This window comes from Siniperca chuatsi, linkage group LG9 (genome assembly GCF_020085105.1).
Source record: "Siniperca chuatsi isolate FFG_IHB_CAS linkage group LG9, ASM2008510v1, whole genome shotgun sequence".
Taxonomy (NCBI): domain Eukaryota; kingdom Metazoa; phylum Chordata; class Actinopteri; order Centrarchiformes; family Sinipercidae; genus Siniperca; species Siniperca chuatsi.
In genome coordinates this window covers 4,720,180-4,736,174 of record NC_058050.1, presented here as the reverse complement: position 1 = coordinate 4,736,174, position 15,995 = coordinate 4,720,180, and the positions used below count along the sequence as shown (strand labels likewise).

At 40.7% G+C, this 15,995-nt stretch overlaps 1 protein-coding gene across 1 annotated transcript in view; it reads right to left on the bottom strand.

The window, feature by feature from the left end:
* Positions 1 to 15,995, bottom strand: part of agmo (alkylglycerol monooxygenase) — a 50,110-nt gene that overhangs the window by 1,441 nt on the left and 32,674 nt on the right. The window contains exons 11-12 of the mRNA XM_044208579.1: positions 14,232 to 14,314; positions 12,137 to 12,242 (exon numbers count right to left, since the gene is read on the bottom strand). Of these exons, the coding sequence (XP_044064514.1) occupies positions 12,137 to 12,242; positions 14,232 to 14,314 (189 nt within the window). The remainder of the gene's footprint in view (positions 1 to 12,136; positions 12,243 to 14,231; positions 14,315 to 15,995) is intronic.

The window sequence follows — 15,995 nt, the reverse complement described above, 5'->3', positions numbered from 1 at the left end:
TGATGCTCTCACGACGGGGTCAAAAGGGTCACCCTCTCTCGGAGAGAGGGGGGCTCTGCCAGAAACAGCCCTCGCCTCCAACCCTCGCTGCGTTCTGGCCCATAAACTGCATCCTACATCTCAACCCAAGCCAAAACCAGACCGCTGTCCATCACAGGCAAAACAGCCTGATGGGAAAAAAAGCAACGTTTCCTCGTGGACACGGCAGCTGTTTTCCTCTGAGAGAGACACGAAGAGAGAGTATAACACAGACCTCTCTCTGCTTTTCCACCTCTCACTACTGAAAACTGCCTCCCCACTGAGAGAATAAAACGAAACAAAGGAAAAGAAGGGACTTATCAAGGATGCAAAGATATTCCAAAAGAAGCCAGCCCTCTATTTTTCAGTGGCCCTGATCCGTAAAGTATATGTCCCTTTCAATGTCCAAATATAATTTATATATCTGTAGTTTTAATCTCGAAGCCGACCAGAAATTAGATAAATCACAAGATTATGAAACTGTATTCAGATCAGTGGTGGAACATTCAATTTGAATGCAGGACTTTAACTTGTAATTGAGTAAAATTACTTCTGAATACTTTTTCCACCAGTGATTCAAACACAGAAAAGATGTAAAATAACAATGAATGCCTGTGTACATAATACTTTTAAAGAGGTGATAAACTGCAGATCCCACAACCATCCATGAGTAATTATTATTACTACACTATATTTATTACTGGTTACTTTTCATTATTTTTAACAGTGGTGCAATATAATAAGTCATTTTTTGCTACTTTTTGGTAATCCTTTCTGTAAAAACGCATCAGTGGGGAGGCAAAAATCTTCCCAAATAAACTTCTGTTCTGTCTACCAGCATCAGGTAATGTGGAGGTGATAATGATCCTATGGTTAAATCAGCGAAAAGTCATAAAGTCATTTCACAACTTGTTCCTCCTGGTAAATCCAATTAATACAGTTTAAACATGATGGCTAAAGTCTAAATTCCTTGAAGGAAAAACAGATGGTAGATTACAAATACAAGAAGTTGCATTGTGTCCATCTTGGAGACGGATTGGGATCGAGAGGCTTGGCAGAACCTCGCAAATCACATTTCACTCAAACAGACCGAAACATGACAGAGGTTTCTATCAAAGCCGCATGTTGAGGTACAGGAAGGGCACCTATTTTTCTCTGTTCCCATCTCTTCTCATTCGCCCCACTATACTACACTTTAATGGACTCTGTAGGAAATCCATGTGGGACAGATTACAAAGTGAAAGGAAGCGGGCTCGATCGTCTACAAATAAGCACTATGGCCAGACAGCAGCGGCTCCCAAAGTAGAGATCTCAGCAAATCGACTCACACTCACTTTGTTTTGGGTAGAAGGTACTTTGTTAAGGGTAGTAATACAAAAAGCCACGAACATGTGGTTTTTATGGATTTTCTCTTGAAAATCTCGCTTGTTGAGCTTTATTTACTCGGGAGGCAGCTCTTTCTCAGTACCAATCTGTTTTGGGTCGTACTCAGAGCTCCACTGAAGCCAACACTGTCCAACACTTCTTCTAACTAACTTTAACATAGTAGCATGTGAAATTAATATTTAGCTCAAACTTCACCAAGGTCATCAGGATTTATGATAACACTAATTGCCAGACAAGAACATCAATATTGGACGATTCTGCAAAAGCCCAGATGGTGTCTATTGCCAATGTTTCTACAATATCTGCGCATGGCAACTACGGTATGGTTAAGGTTAGGGAAAGATCTTAGTTATAGCAAGTAAAAGATGGTTATGGAATGGATAACGTTAGGTAACTAAAACACTTGGTTAAGGTTAGAGAGTGATTGTGATTTTGGGTAATGAGAAGGCAAACGTTGAATGCAGGTCTGTGAAGGGACACAAACGTCGGTTTCCTAAATGAAAGTCAGACGTGCTTCAGACCCATCCACACCCAGACCTCCACTTTCTGACTCACTCCATAAACTGCACACTACTGTCTGCATTGGCACTGCATGTTGGCATTGGATGTAAATGAGGTGCAGAATCGTCCAATATGGATGTAATTCCTAGGGATACTGGGCTGTCCATATATATCCAATTAAATTGATTGAGTTTAAGTGTAAAATGTCTACATCGTGACAATTGAGTTTTTACAATGTGCACAAAAAGGTTACTCTCAGCCAAAAAGTAATAAAATAGATGAAAAAAATGCACTATATGCACACCTGCCGCAGTTTGCACAACTGTCGTGATTCCTGGTGGCTAGCTGGCTCTGGCTATCTTTTAGTTAATTTAACGGACGCATCTACGAGAAAGACAGATTGAAAAAAGACTGGGCACACTGATTTGAGCTCTCGGTTTGTATTTGTTGATGAGGTATCATCGCTGGCAACAAGAAGTGAAACCTGCGTGGTTCCAGTTTTTGAAATTAACATTCACATTAGACATTCAATGGGAATTACAAGCCTACAGACTTTTAATAATACGGTTATATTCAGATGTTCTAAATCCCAAATTAAACATGGTAAAATATGAAAATACTAGATTAGATAGCTAAATAGTTGCTTCATCCAAAACGTGTCCTTGTTCTGTTTTTTAATGCAGAGTTTTAGTGTCCCAAGATGGTGTCAACACTGTTCTAAAACTTTTGCAGCCTGACAAGAGTAAAATTCTGGCAAACACCCTCAGAACTTAAAACATGGTTAAATATAAAAATATTAAATCATGGCCATCTGCAGCTCCAACACAAAAATCTCAACTCTACATTGAACTGAGTCATTTTGTGTGCTTTGCTGTTGACGGATATAAGGCATCAAGCAGATACATTAAAATACCCCAAGGTGCATTATGGCGCCCCTGGCGACCTTCTTCCAGCATTCAGCGGGTTAACATGGCAGAGCATCGCTGTTCTCCAACGCAGCTGCACTCGTGATTGAAATGAAAACAAGGCAGAATGGCTGCTGTCAGACGTGTGATATATGACCTGTAATGGGATGTTTCCAGAACTCCCTCTCCATATGGCTGCCTACAGTCCACCAGACCTGGACTGAACTGTATCGGAAAATAATTCTGAACATTTTGTTTTAACCTGGCTGCAGAGCCGGAGTGGGAGGAGTTTGCTGTATCAGGACATTGCTAAATTGGTGAAAATAAACCACAGAAAATATTTGTTGATACCATTTGATCCAAAGCTACAATGTGGAGCTACTCAAAGTGAGAAAGAGACAGAAATTGCACTGCTCACTTATCTGCACACGCACACACAACAATGAAGTACTAAGTAGCACACATTCTGTAGTTTCACAGTTTATATATTCTTTCATCTCTTAAAGAGAATCTGGCAGATTAGCAGCTTATTCAGCAATTGTTTTGTGTTTTCTACCCATTTTTTCTTTTAACTTTCTGTTCGCAGAAACATATTCTGAGCTCCTCGCTATGTGACAACCCTCTACTGTAAAGATAAAGGAAACCAACAAAGATTTTTCATGTATAGGAACATTAAATAGTTAAAGTTTGGGATAAAATCAGTTTAAACTGATTTACTAATTTTAAAAGAAACCCCAGTATTTTCAAGAAAAATCTGTAAAAATATTAACTAAAAAAGGACATGTAAAAGCATGCAAGATGTGAAATGCACACACATATCTACACGTGCATGTGCACATACACTCAAAGACTTCCTGTCTGTTCATTATGAGCAGATATACAGTCTCTGTGCTCGGGTTGTTTGAGCAGACTCAGGAAGGATACGCTGCACAGGTTAATATCCCACCAGAGAGTCAGTGTAGTGCCTGCTCTGTAGCACAGCCATGAGAAATATCGCCGTCACACTCCCACGCGCAAACACACACACACACACACAGAGCAGCCAGACAAAACACATGTGAAACGGCAGTTGCTGCATGGTGAAAGTGTAGCAAAACACAAAGTGGTCTGATGACATGCCAATTTAGAATGATACAGTTGTTTAGAGGTTTTCCTTTTCACATCTGGTGTTTGTTCTCATTCACCATGTGTCTGCTAGAAGGTCACATGTAAGGTCAACAGCAACTCATCCAGACCACTATGCCTCATTGAAAACATAAGACAAATCCCTGAGAGTAACCATTTTCATATCTGTTCAATTCACTTCAGACCCCAGCAGCTTGGCACCACGTCAGCCTCAATAAGAGAAGTCTTCACCTCATCATTAACTACAGTTCCCTGGGTGGAAGGACTGGCGGACCCGTTGGTGAAGAGCGCACTAGTCAGCAGAAATTTGGAATGCCGAGTAGTGGGCACACATCCGGGGGGGGGGGGGGTTGAAACACAAAAGAGGGTGGAGTGGACAGGAGGATGCATTTGCTTTTGTCAAATCAAGCCCTTGTTTGTATTTACATGGAACAATGAGAAGATGTCTGGGTCCTCTGCATGAATAAGTTTAGTGGGATTCCTCAGGGAGTCGCCGAGGGTCTGCAAGAGATGTATCTTTACCCCGACTCCTTCCTTCCACCCACTGATATTTATAAAAATTATAACAGCCTCTGTTTTACATACCTACTGTGGAGCCAACTGTTCTTGAAGCCTTTCTGTGTTTCTGCCACATGTGCGGTATTCTGGGTAGGCAAGTCTAAAGAGGCAGTAATCAACGCCGCCAATTTGGAGTAATGCAACACAAGTGACTGTAATCAGATCAACAATGAGAAAAAATGTCCCATCTTTGCCAGCTTGGTCCAACAACAAACATAGAAAATTAAGATCTACTGCCCAATTTTACTTGACTAAGACAATGCAATGCAAAAACTGAAATAGGATCAGATAAACTCATTATAGAACAAAAACTAGCTCCAAACATAATAATTCAACCCACAAGGCTGGTTGAAAAGTGCAAGGCAGACCAAGGGATGCTGTGCATAAAGAAAGTCTTGCTGCTTCAAGAAGAAAAGGATGTCTGTTCTGAGAGGCAGGTCAGGACCTCTGAGAGGAAGGCTTAGAGATTGAGAATAAGGTCTTGAGCTGTCAGGGAGAATATAAGGTTTACAGGATATGACCAACAAGAGCAAAGGACATAAGGCAGTATGAGGATGTTACCTCAGGAGCCCATATTATTGCTTCACAAATAAAATGATTTCTGTGCCCAGGAGCAGTTGAAGGCCTCTGAGGGAGAAGAAATATGTCATATATAAGAGAGGTTCCTACGACAGATCATTGAGTTTTCAGGTGCCTGTGCACCTAAACTCAAAGCCTTGGAAAATCAGAAGTCAAGGTCTTGAGCAGTGAGGTAGAGTGCCATTGCTTTCCAAAACTATAGAGGGAGCTGTGAACAAATCAGCAGCAAGCAAACTGACAGGTCGCTGTTGAAGAAGAGGGCAGGAACAGCCGCACAGTTTCTTTGTTAAAACTTTTTGCAGCAGTTTCATGTTGCCGTTATACAGAATGTGTATTGTTTTCTACTTGCCTCCTTGTTCTTCTCCTCTTTAAAAATGCTATCTGATTACTGGTGTTTTTTTTGTAAGGAGGAGGAAGAGAAAGTGATTGGGTCGGGGGTACCACGGACCAACAAGGCAGTGTTTAAAATTTTGGGCCAGCCATAATGATGTGATTGCAGAGTTTTGCGTGTGCTCGTGCAAGTTTTTGGGGGCGCCACAAGAACCATGAAGTGGGCCTTAAAATGTGGTTTGAGGACATGTTTAAAAAGGCAGAGAAGGCTAAACAAAAGTTTACTGGCGCTCATCTAGCTCCAAAAAGAAAAGAATGTCTGTGCCCTGGAGCAGCTGAAGGTCTCTGAAAGGGTGAGGTATCTTTGCCAGGAATGCACCGATCGACACACTGGATCAGTATCGGTGCAGATACAGACCTTATTAAGGGTTGGGTGACGTGACCGATGCAGTTTAAACGTTATGTTTTACTTACTGTCCCAATAAAATTATGAGTTTCTGCTGTAAAATTGTAAATGGACAGCATTTATAAAGAGCTTTTATCCAAAGTGCTTTATAATTTGCATCTTATTCACCCATTTACACACTGATAGCAGTGCGCTACCACGCAAGGCACTGGTCTTACCATCGGGAGCAATTGGGGTTCAGTGTCTTTCTCAAGGGCACCTCGACGTATGGAGAGGAAGTGGACGATCCCAAGCCTCAAGCTCAGACAGCAATACTCCTTATTGGCCAGTACCCTGAGATTAGGTAATGTATCAGGAGATCACAACTCAGATCGATGCATCCCTATACTCTCCCATGAAATATGTGACCTTGGACCTTCTCATTAGACCATGTCAACTGATTCTTTGTTTCAATGTAGAAAATATTAACTGGTGGTGCTTTAATGCTTATTGTGGATCAGTCTGTGTGTGACAGTGGCTATTCCCAATTTTGCAACCTTAGATCTGAAGTCTCTCCAATCTAACCCCCAACTGCTCACAGATCCTGGCAGCTGGAGACATTTTCCAGCTCACTTCAGGCAAGATACTGTAGCTTGAACTATTGTGAAAAAGGACCATGAAGGATTTCATTTTACTACAATATCAGACGTGTGATTGTTAGCCAGTAAGCCAATGAGCGTGGCGGAGAGAGAGATTAATAAACTGAGTGGAGAGTGATGAAAGCTTGCACTGCAATAAAGATTGCTAAATTAATATGCTAAGCCTTCGTTCAGAACTACTCTGATAGATTTTACAGTAAAAATCTTTGACTTATTTATATTTGAACTTTATGAAAGTCTTTTATCATTTGTAATGTTTTTGAATTTGTGCGCAGACGTCTTTGGATGTTGCCGTTACAGTTCTGTGAAACCAGCTTTATGTGCATTTTAGAAGAGGGAGAAATAATACTGTAAGAAAAAATACCAGAACAGCTATCGTCAGGTTCAATCAGGTTCACATGTTGGCTCTGAAGCTGTATCATAAACTGGATGACTGTTGTGTTTCACCCATGAATTAAAGCACAAATAGGAAGACAAATTCAAAAGAAAGTCCATTTTGGCCACAGAAACTTACCTCACAAAAGCCAAACTAAATACTGCTAGAGAACCCCCAAAGGGCCAATTGCTGTTAGATTTCCATAGCTTTACCTGGCAAGTGGTTTGACAACATAAACCAAGCGGTTACTCTTTGACGGGCACGATCCCCTGCACATTGAGTGATAATATTTCACACTGTGTACCGTCGACCACCCCGCTGTTTACTCCAACGGAACAGTCCTACCCAGCATTTCTCTTTCAAATCCCTCCATTTTCTCCCTGGGAGGAGATTTCCTTTCCTTTCCATTCCTGCAAGCTCTCAGATGATGTCATGCTCACCGAGTTTCCATTGCTCCAAACAATCCTGTTAACCTCAGTGCTGCTTCTTGCTACCACACATTCCTGCTTCAAAAAAAGGCCGCTAACCTCTTGCACCTGAGTTTTGGCGGGTGGAAACGACACTCTCAGATAACGTTGACCTCTCGCTGGTTGCTGTGTTATCTGCCCGCTCATGGCTGGGATGGCGGGAAAGGGGGGGTGGGATTTGCAATTTTTGCAGACAAGTCAGGTGATGTGTTGAAGATAAAGCCACTTTGTGCCAAGGCAAGGCCTTTTGCGTTTGACATGAACTTCATAATATTGTTCTGACCTCTTCTTTTGGCCATGGAGCATTTATCTTTCCCGGGCAAGTTTGACAGAAAAAGATCTTTTGAGATTGGAAAACACTATCAGCACAGAGATGAAAAGATGGAAAGTCCAATGTAGTGTGAAAACAATTAGATATTTTTTTATATTTTGAATTGGACTGGATTACATAGATTTGCTTCTCAAGTGTCAAACTTGCATGAGCCAATATATCACTTCTTGAACCAATTTATTTCAAGGACACATCTCAGTCATTTTGTAAAATAAAAGCAGAGTAGACAACATTAAAACACATCTCAGACTTTTTATAATTCTATTATTTTTGCTTTTTTTAGTAACTACAAAATAGGAAAAATGACAAAGAATTGGAAAAAACAAACGTATGGCAATTAAAGTTTTCCTTCTGGTTTCTCTTTTAACCCAGAAGGTTAAATCTAAAACGACTTCTACCCTAGCCAACAGGAAGCCTGAAGACGCTCTCTCTTTCTCAACCAAAGACAGGTGTATTTTTATGAGCTTTCCTCTTAAATTACTGTGACTTCACCAGCAGTTAGTGGCCGTTTTGAGAGAATAGCTGCTTAATTACTCTGGGATATACAGCGTCTAAGTTCTGCTCCGCGGCACGTTTCCCTGTGCCTTCAGGCAAACCAGGGGGCCACACAGTAATACAACCACGTGTTACATCATTACAGTCCTCCACAAGCGCCCCCCTGATACTCAGCACCCAGAAATGCATGTGCATGTGGACACGCACAGAGACAGCCAAATAATAGCAGATATTATAATGCAATCAGGTACAACACCACTGTAATAAAAACTATGTTTCTTGAAGTTGTCACATTGTCAGAAAGGCGCTGATTTAAGTAATTGTAGTTCCTGTTATTTTGTAAACCCCACATACACAGAGGTAAAAATCTAGGTGGGTTTTAGGTGACATAATTCATCTTTTGGCAGCCATACGAAAGATCCACATACACTGGCATCTTGTCTAGAGCTGAAATGATTAACGATTACTGCCGATTAACTATTTTAATAATCAATTAATCATTCAAGTAATTTTTCAAGTAGAAATGCCAAGCATTTGCAAATTCCAGCTTCTCAAATGCAATGGTTTGCTGCTTTTCTCTGTTTTATATAATTGTAAATTGAATTGCAAACTGAATATCTTTGGACTGTTGGTATTGGTTGGGTTGTATTTGTGTGCATTCAGTTCTCCATGGTGACACAATCTGAGGTTGGTAGTAGGGTTGAGAAAACTTCCAAGCCTCGATACACACATACAGATCCTCATATTGGGTGACAGCACACACACGCACAAACACACACACACACAACGCTACTTGCACAGACAGCTATAACCTTAACCCGTCCCCTGCTCCACCAGCCCTGCTCATTCACACACACATACACACACACGGTTACCAGCCTCGTCTCGTCTGAAGCAGCGAGGTCTTCATGCGAGCTGCACAGACGTGGGTTTGGGCGGGCGAGTGGGAGGCTGGGAGCGAGAGGCAGCCCTGGTTTACAGGTCAAGCCTGCAGCTTTACAAGGGAAATCTCCAGAGCCACTATAAATACCACTGTGAGCTTTAAGGGTGCAGTATATCACACCATTGGGTTTGAAGGACCACAAACCGACCTAGTTTTTGTAGTTTTTTTTTTGTAGTCCCCCCTTTTCCCAACTGTACAGTCGCATGAGCCTGAATACAATTAAATGTGAATTTCCCCTCCTCCATTTCAAGTGACTATTAATTGATTGGCCCGACTTCAAAACACGCCCCCCCACTGCAAAAAAGAACAGGCCGTTCACCTCATGCATCAGACCCATATATCATTAAAGTACCTTAAAGTTTGGGGGTGGTTTCACGTTTTTTTCCTTTGCTATAGTTCTGAGCAAACAGCACAAATATGTCAGGAACCAATTCAAGTAAATTGTAAGGATTTTCGATGAGCCCCACCTGCAAGCAAGACATTTATTTAGCTCAAACTGATGTACTGCGACTTGAAATGAGGCTTAATGATTTGCTTAAGGAAACGGCTGCATAAAACTTACAGTGCTGTCAAAGTGACACAGCCGTGCGGCATGAGCAGCATAAATCAAGATGTTTTTGCTCTGAAGCTGATTGGATGTGCACTTCATTTTAGACACAACTTTAAAAATTACAATTCATTCAGTTTTACTGCATTTTATGGTGAGAAAAAGAAAAGGTGGGAAAGCCTCGTCGTTTGAACACCTGATCGGCTCAGATGTGGAGTCAGAGGACAATAAAAGCAGCGATTTGGCGCTCACGTGCAAATCTCATCAGCCAGCTCTTGTTAGCGGCAGACGGCACTAATTGGTTCCAGAAGTGCTGCTCTCGTTCACACTGGCTGAGATGGCAAGCAGCGAAGGCGGGCAGAAAGAGGGAGAAAGAAAAAAAAAAAAGAGGCAGTCGTAGTAAGGGAGGGAGGGCAAGTAATGAGAGGTCAGCCGCCATCTACAGTGGGGCTGCCAGAGCCAGAAAGGCACGCCAATTTTATGGTCAATTGGGCGACGCATCTGGACTCATAGATCACAGGGCTGCGAGGCTGGACTTAGCACCCAGCTCACACACAAAACAGACCACACAACACACACAATCACAGCCGAACAGGCTATACACACACCAGGGAAACATCATGCTGTCAAGGAGTCATATGAAGGTTTTTTTTATATACATGGCTCCTAAACAGTTTTAACGTCAGAATTTTCCCAGACAATAATTTTATAATTGAAGATTTCAGTATGTTATATTGCACACTGGCATCACTGAGTCATCTTATTATGACTTATCACTATATACATGAAAATGATACCTCATATTTCCTTCTGTTTCACGTACTTGTCTCATTAACTTTCCACAGTTACTAAGACCTAGAATAGTTTTTCAATATGTCCCCAGTATGTTGTGCATTTAGTAATTGGCCCAACATACATATGCAGTCTACATGCATTCTACACTCATGAGCTACTAGCAGGCTAATTAGGTCTTCTTTTGTGTTTCAACTGTTATAAAATATGAAGACAGTTTACATACTGTATTTTGGACACAATTTGGTTCTCTGGTTCACGCTCAACAATATTTTAATGGAGGGTGGCAGGGAGGAGGCCAAACTCAGCATCTACCCAAATGAACAAACAGTTTCCACAATATGCCATTATGTGACATATTACTGTGAAAATGTATATTAAGTAGTTTTGGAAACTGTTTTGAACGGTAATTCAAAGGTTTTCAGGTCCTGATGTCAGTCATATTTAGCGCCACATGTAGAAAACAGGCCATCATATTTCACTCATATGTGCACTCTAAAAATCCATCAGGAACCTTGCCTTTTGTTTTAGCTGTCCCCCAGCTGAAATAACAGCTCCGCTGTAGCTTATTAACATTAATTCCACGAGTTGGCCAAACTACAAAATTAAACTCCTGGCTGGAGAGAGGTGGAGAGCGATTAAAAAAAACATTGCAATAGTGAGTAATTTTTCTGTTTCTTTGTTGTCCCAGGCAAAATTTCTCTGTATGAATTGAAATGTATTGATCGGATATTTTTGCACATAGGCAGGCACATTCATGTGTGTGCGTGCATGTGTACAGTACCCTCCCACCCCCGAAAAATAGGGCTTTCCTGAAAGCCACGGTGTAATTCGAACACTGGTCAAACACAAATGAACGACAACTGGCAGATATATTTGTGCATTATTTTGTTTTAATGCTCATCACCTTAAAAGCTCCGAATCAGGACCTCCAGGATTCGGGTCTATGAACTAGTTTGTCCTATTAGTCTGTGAAGTCAATTCTAGCTCAAGCTGCTAAACTGTACAGCTGTCACCACTTACTTAAAGAGGAACTCCATCAATTTTTATCGCGGCTCATGGCTACATTAGCCGCAAGCCACAATCATAACACAACAAATTTCTAACCGAACTGTCATTGGTCGAGTTGCATTGTGGGTAATGTAGGTGCCAGATTTTGACAAGTAAGAATAATGCATGGAATAAAAAAGACGATATCTCTGGTTCTGCTGCATCGCCTTTTGATCCTTTTTTTTTTAAACTGTCCGTCGTGAGTCCAACAATGTTATAGGAGTGCAATGCTAAATTGGTGTAGTACTCTTTTACGTGTAGACTAGTAACTCTAAGACTAGTAATACTCATGTCAGATCACAGACTTCCCACATCTTACTTCCACAAGTGGACAACTACGTAGCTGTTATCAATAAATATAATGCCATTTTAAAAACATTTTTTGAGTAGTGTTAAGTATAACACTAATGTAATATGTCACTAAATGTGAGTCTGGAGGTGGCCGGGCAAACCAGAGACGGGGGCTCATACAACTGTGTGTGAATGGTGAATATTGTGTGTGTGAGTAAGGGGAATAATAAAAATAGTTACCTGAAGCTGTGGTGCGGTGTATATAACCTGCCAAGGAACCCACGGTAGCCAAATCATGCTACATTGAGATATTGGTCTATTTGTCAGTGGATGAACTATACCACCCTCAAGACACTGTTACTTTAAATTGCATTGTAACACACTACAGGTCATCTTACCTCTGTGGGCACAGCCAGTGAAGGCAGCAGGGGCTTCATGTAGCTGTACCTCTGCATTGTCACCATGACGACACAGCGTAGCATCTCCAAGACAGCCGCTGTTGGCCTGAACATGAGGACACATCAACCAACAACACAACGCTGAGGCTTAATGACATTTCAGATACCTTCACCTTACTGACCTCCTTTCCTTCACCTCGAGAACAAATGTTGCTGTGATGATGTTACAGAAAAAATAGAGTTTTTAATGGGAGAAGCTTCAGTTTCCAGAGTTCAAATAGATTTGACCCCTGACGTCGATGAGGAGAGTCATGGTCTAATAGGAGGTCAATTCCAGTGCTACATGGATATACATATAGATGTATGACAACAGCAAGAGATGATGAAGAGACTAAAGCCCCATTTCTTGTCTTTCATTTAAATTTCTTATTACATGCTTATTTATAAAAGTGTCTGAGTTTTTGCATTTTTCTGTTAATGAGTTTCATCAGCTCAGCACACAGTATGTGTGAGTGTCTGCGTGAAACTGAAGGAGAAGAAATGTTTTTTGCTAATCTGATAGATGCCAACTCGTTAACACCAACATCCAGTCCTATTTGTGAATGCATACGATGAAGGAAAAAGTAAGAATAGCCATTACGAGATCCTGCAAGCTTATTCAGTGGGCTAACACTCACCTCACAGACACCAGTCCCTTCAGTAGTAGCCATTACAGTATTTTGCAACTGTTCAAATAATTTCATTTGAAATAAATCAAATTACTGGCAAATAATTTTGGACTATTAAAAAAACCACCTCCTGTAGTTTAAGATTCTGAGAAGCAGGTCAAATATTTTATTACCAATATCCCCCCTGGAGTATTAATCCTGTCTGAATGGAGCTTTAGACCTCTGACTCAGATCTTGCATATATCAGTTGCTCCCAACCTTTTTTTCCTTGTGATCCTTTAAAGCAAAGCAATGTCTTGGTGTTGTAAGGAGTTCACCCAAAGAGTGACTTTCCCTTTTTCATTTGACTAATCTTGCCTGACGAGGTGAAACTATCGTGTATTTCATGATAAAATGCAATGTTTAGATAAAACACATATTTGTGTGCACCGAATACGGCTGCAAATTACTTTTTTTTTCATAATCCATCAATTGTTTAATATATCAAATGTAAGAAAATATGTGTAAGATGTAAGAAGTCATTAAAGTCCTTTATATTGTCAGACCAACAGTGCAGAAATATTTGCCATCGTTTACTTTGCGCAGAGTTCACTCAGATTTTAAATCTGCAATGCTCTCCCATGTTCAGCCAGTTTAACATTTCAGACCTTGTGGAGTGTTTTTGTTAGCGTGCTAGCCACACTAGCTCTGGTAGCTTAAGCTTACCCAAGCTTTTACCTGTTCCGCCTGCTTTTTGCCTCAGCGAGCCAGTAAATTTTGCCAGACGCAATCTGGTCTGAGTGCATACCGTTCATTTGCAGCACCGCCACTGTTAAACTAAGTGTCAAACTAACGTTACAAGGAAGATGAATTTTACAAAGTCAGCATACAGACTGAGTGCAACTAAGGCACAGCCTGTTCTAGTTATACACTGAGAAATTTGAATTCAAACAGTCGATTACAAATCAAATATTTAATTTTACCCCCCGTTTGAACAATAATCTGAATTTCAAATCAAAAGACAGACATAACTAAAAGATATTAAATTTACAATGTTAGTAGGCAGCAACTATTTACATTCACATTTTTACTTGATAAGCAGCTTAAACAATTAATGGATCATCAAATATGTTGTCGATTGACAAAATGACTAATCATTTCAGCACGAGTAGCAGAAATATGTTGTTTTTCTTCTTTCCTTCCTTGTTAACTGTCTTGCGACCCTTCAGATGTATCTTGTGACCCCTTGGAGAGTTTCAACCCCCAGCTTGGGAACTAGTGACATAAATAACCAGAGCCTTCTCTCTTGCTTCTTAGTAAACTCTGTCTACCTCCAACTTTTCCCACTGCCCAATCAAATATCCAAATGTTTCTATACAAGAAGCAATCGATACAATAATACAAATAATAATACAAATCCATACAAGAACTAATGTCATGTCCTGTACCTCTGATCCATGATGAAGCCCAGGGAGGTGAGAGTGAGCAGAACGTAGCCGGTCTTCCCCAGAATGGTTAACTGGGACAGTATCTAGGATCGAGATACGTTTGCATGCCATGAGAAATGCGGTCGGGAAAAAATACATTAGAATCTAAACCTTAAATTAATATCATGGCTGGTTAAGTTACGATCACAGGAGACCTTACTGGGAGAGCAGTCATAAACCGCATGGCTGTTTGACTGTTTACTTGGCATTGCCAACCAAAACATGTCTGACCTTCAGAATAAGTGTACTGGCACATACAGTATTCTTGCAAATGCAATCCGCCTCTTACTTTACACTGACATGCCTAGTTTACATAGAAGCTCTAATCATCCCAGATGGGTCTTGACAGGGGACTTGACCACAGTGGAAGAGACTGCAGTTTGAATCCTGATAGCCCCTAAAGGAGCCAAAACAACCAACATCGGAACAGAAATCCCATGCAGACTCTCACTGACCTTTTCTGAGCTATTTGGGACACACACACACAAAACAGACTCGCACAAACACACAAAGTACAGAACGTGATGTACGGTCTAATTCGTGTTCTCTAACCTACGGCCTTGGCTGAGGGCAGCAGCTGGAAGCCCGGTGTCTCCTGAGGATGCTGTGGGCTGTCAACTTAGGTTTATATTTCTCCGACACTCAATACAGAGCCTAACAGCCAAATCTCACATACTGTACGGACCCAGAAGGCCATATATAGTAAACATAAAATCAACCCATCAACAGGATGCCATAAAACAGTATGTCTTTATGTTTATCCAAGAGTTGTAATCCATAAACCCCCATAAGAACTATATTACCTGAGCCCTCACACGGGAATATAGAGGGATGATATGATTATGCTTTCCGTGAATCAAATAAGGGGAATTCTGGCCTTGATCCATCTATCAGAGTGAAGGAACAAAAGTCACCCCAGACTGTCAAAGTATATTAAACTTGAATGATCATTGCATTAGAGTTCAAAGGCTACAGACAGTTATTTTTAATAAGAGTTGTAATGAGTGGAGAAGTATTTTGATATCTTATCTGTGTTTAATAACCCAGGGGCACGCAGCCGAGACGCTGCGCTCGAGAGAAAATCCTCCACAAATCCCTCAGCGTCGTCAGGTGGAGTCACATTTACAGAACTGGTTTTAAAAAATGGAAGGGGAAATGTTTTGTGCTTCTTTCGTTGTGCTAATTCTTAATGTGATCAAGTGTCGAACTGCAGCAGTAACAGCGGAGGACAGAAATGAAAGCTAACATCTGGTGACAGCAGACTGATTGTGTTATTCTGTTGTCCCGTGAGACAAGGCAGATTAACTCATTATTCAGGCCATTATTGCAGCCGTTATAATGATGTTCATGAAGGCTCGTTGGACAGAGTTACCACTGAGAAAATATACCAGTACATCAGTTGTTAAGTAAGTTACAAAGTTAAAACACATCCTATAATATTCATAATTTGTACAGAATTCAAATACACAAATTTAAATCTTTATTAAAACTATACATGGGGATTGATTTGCAGAAAAAGATTATTTCAAATGATCCAATCACATATATGTGCCATTTTCTGCTGCTGATGGGTAGAATCATTATGAGGACATGGAAAAAATAACCGTACTTACAAATAAGTGCAAATATAGTAATTTTGTGTCTGTATGCAACACTATATGACAAGATAAATTGCTCTTATTGCATCCTGAAGTGGGATTTCACATAATTTAGCTAATTTCAGTC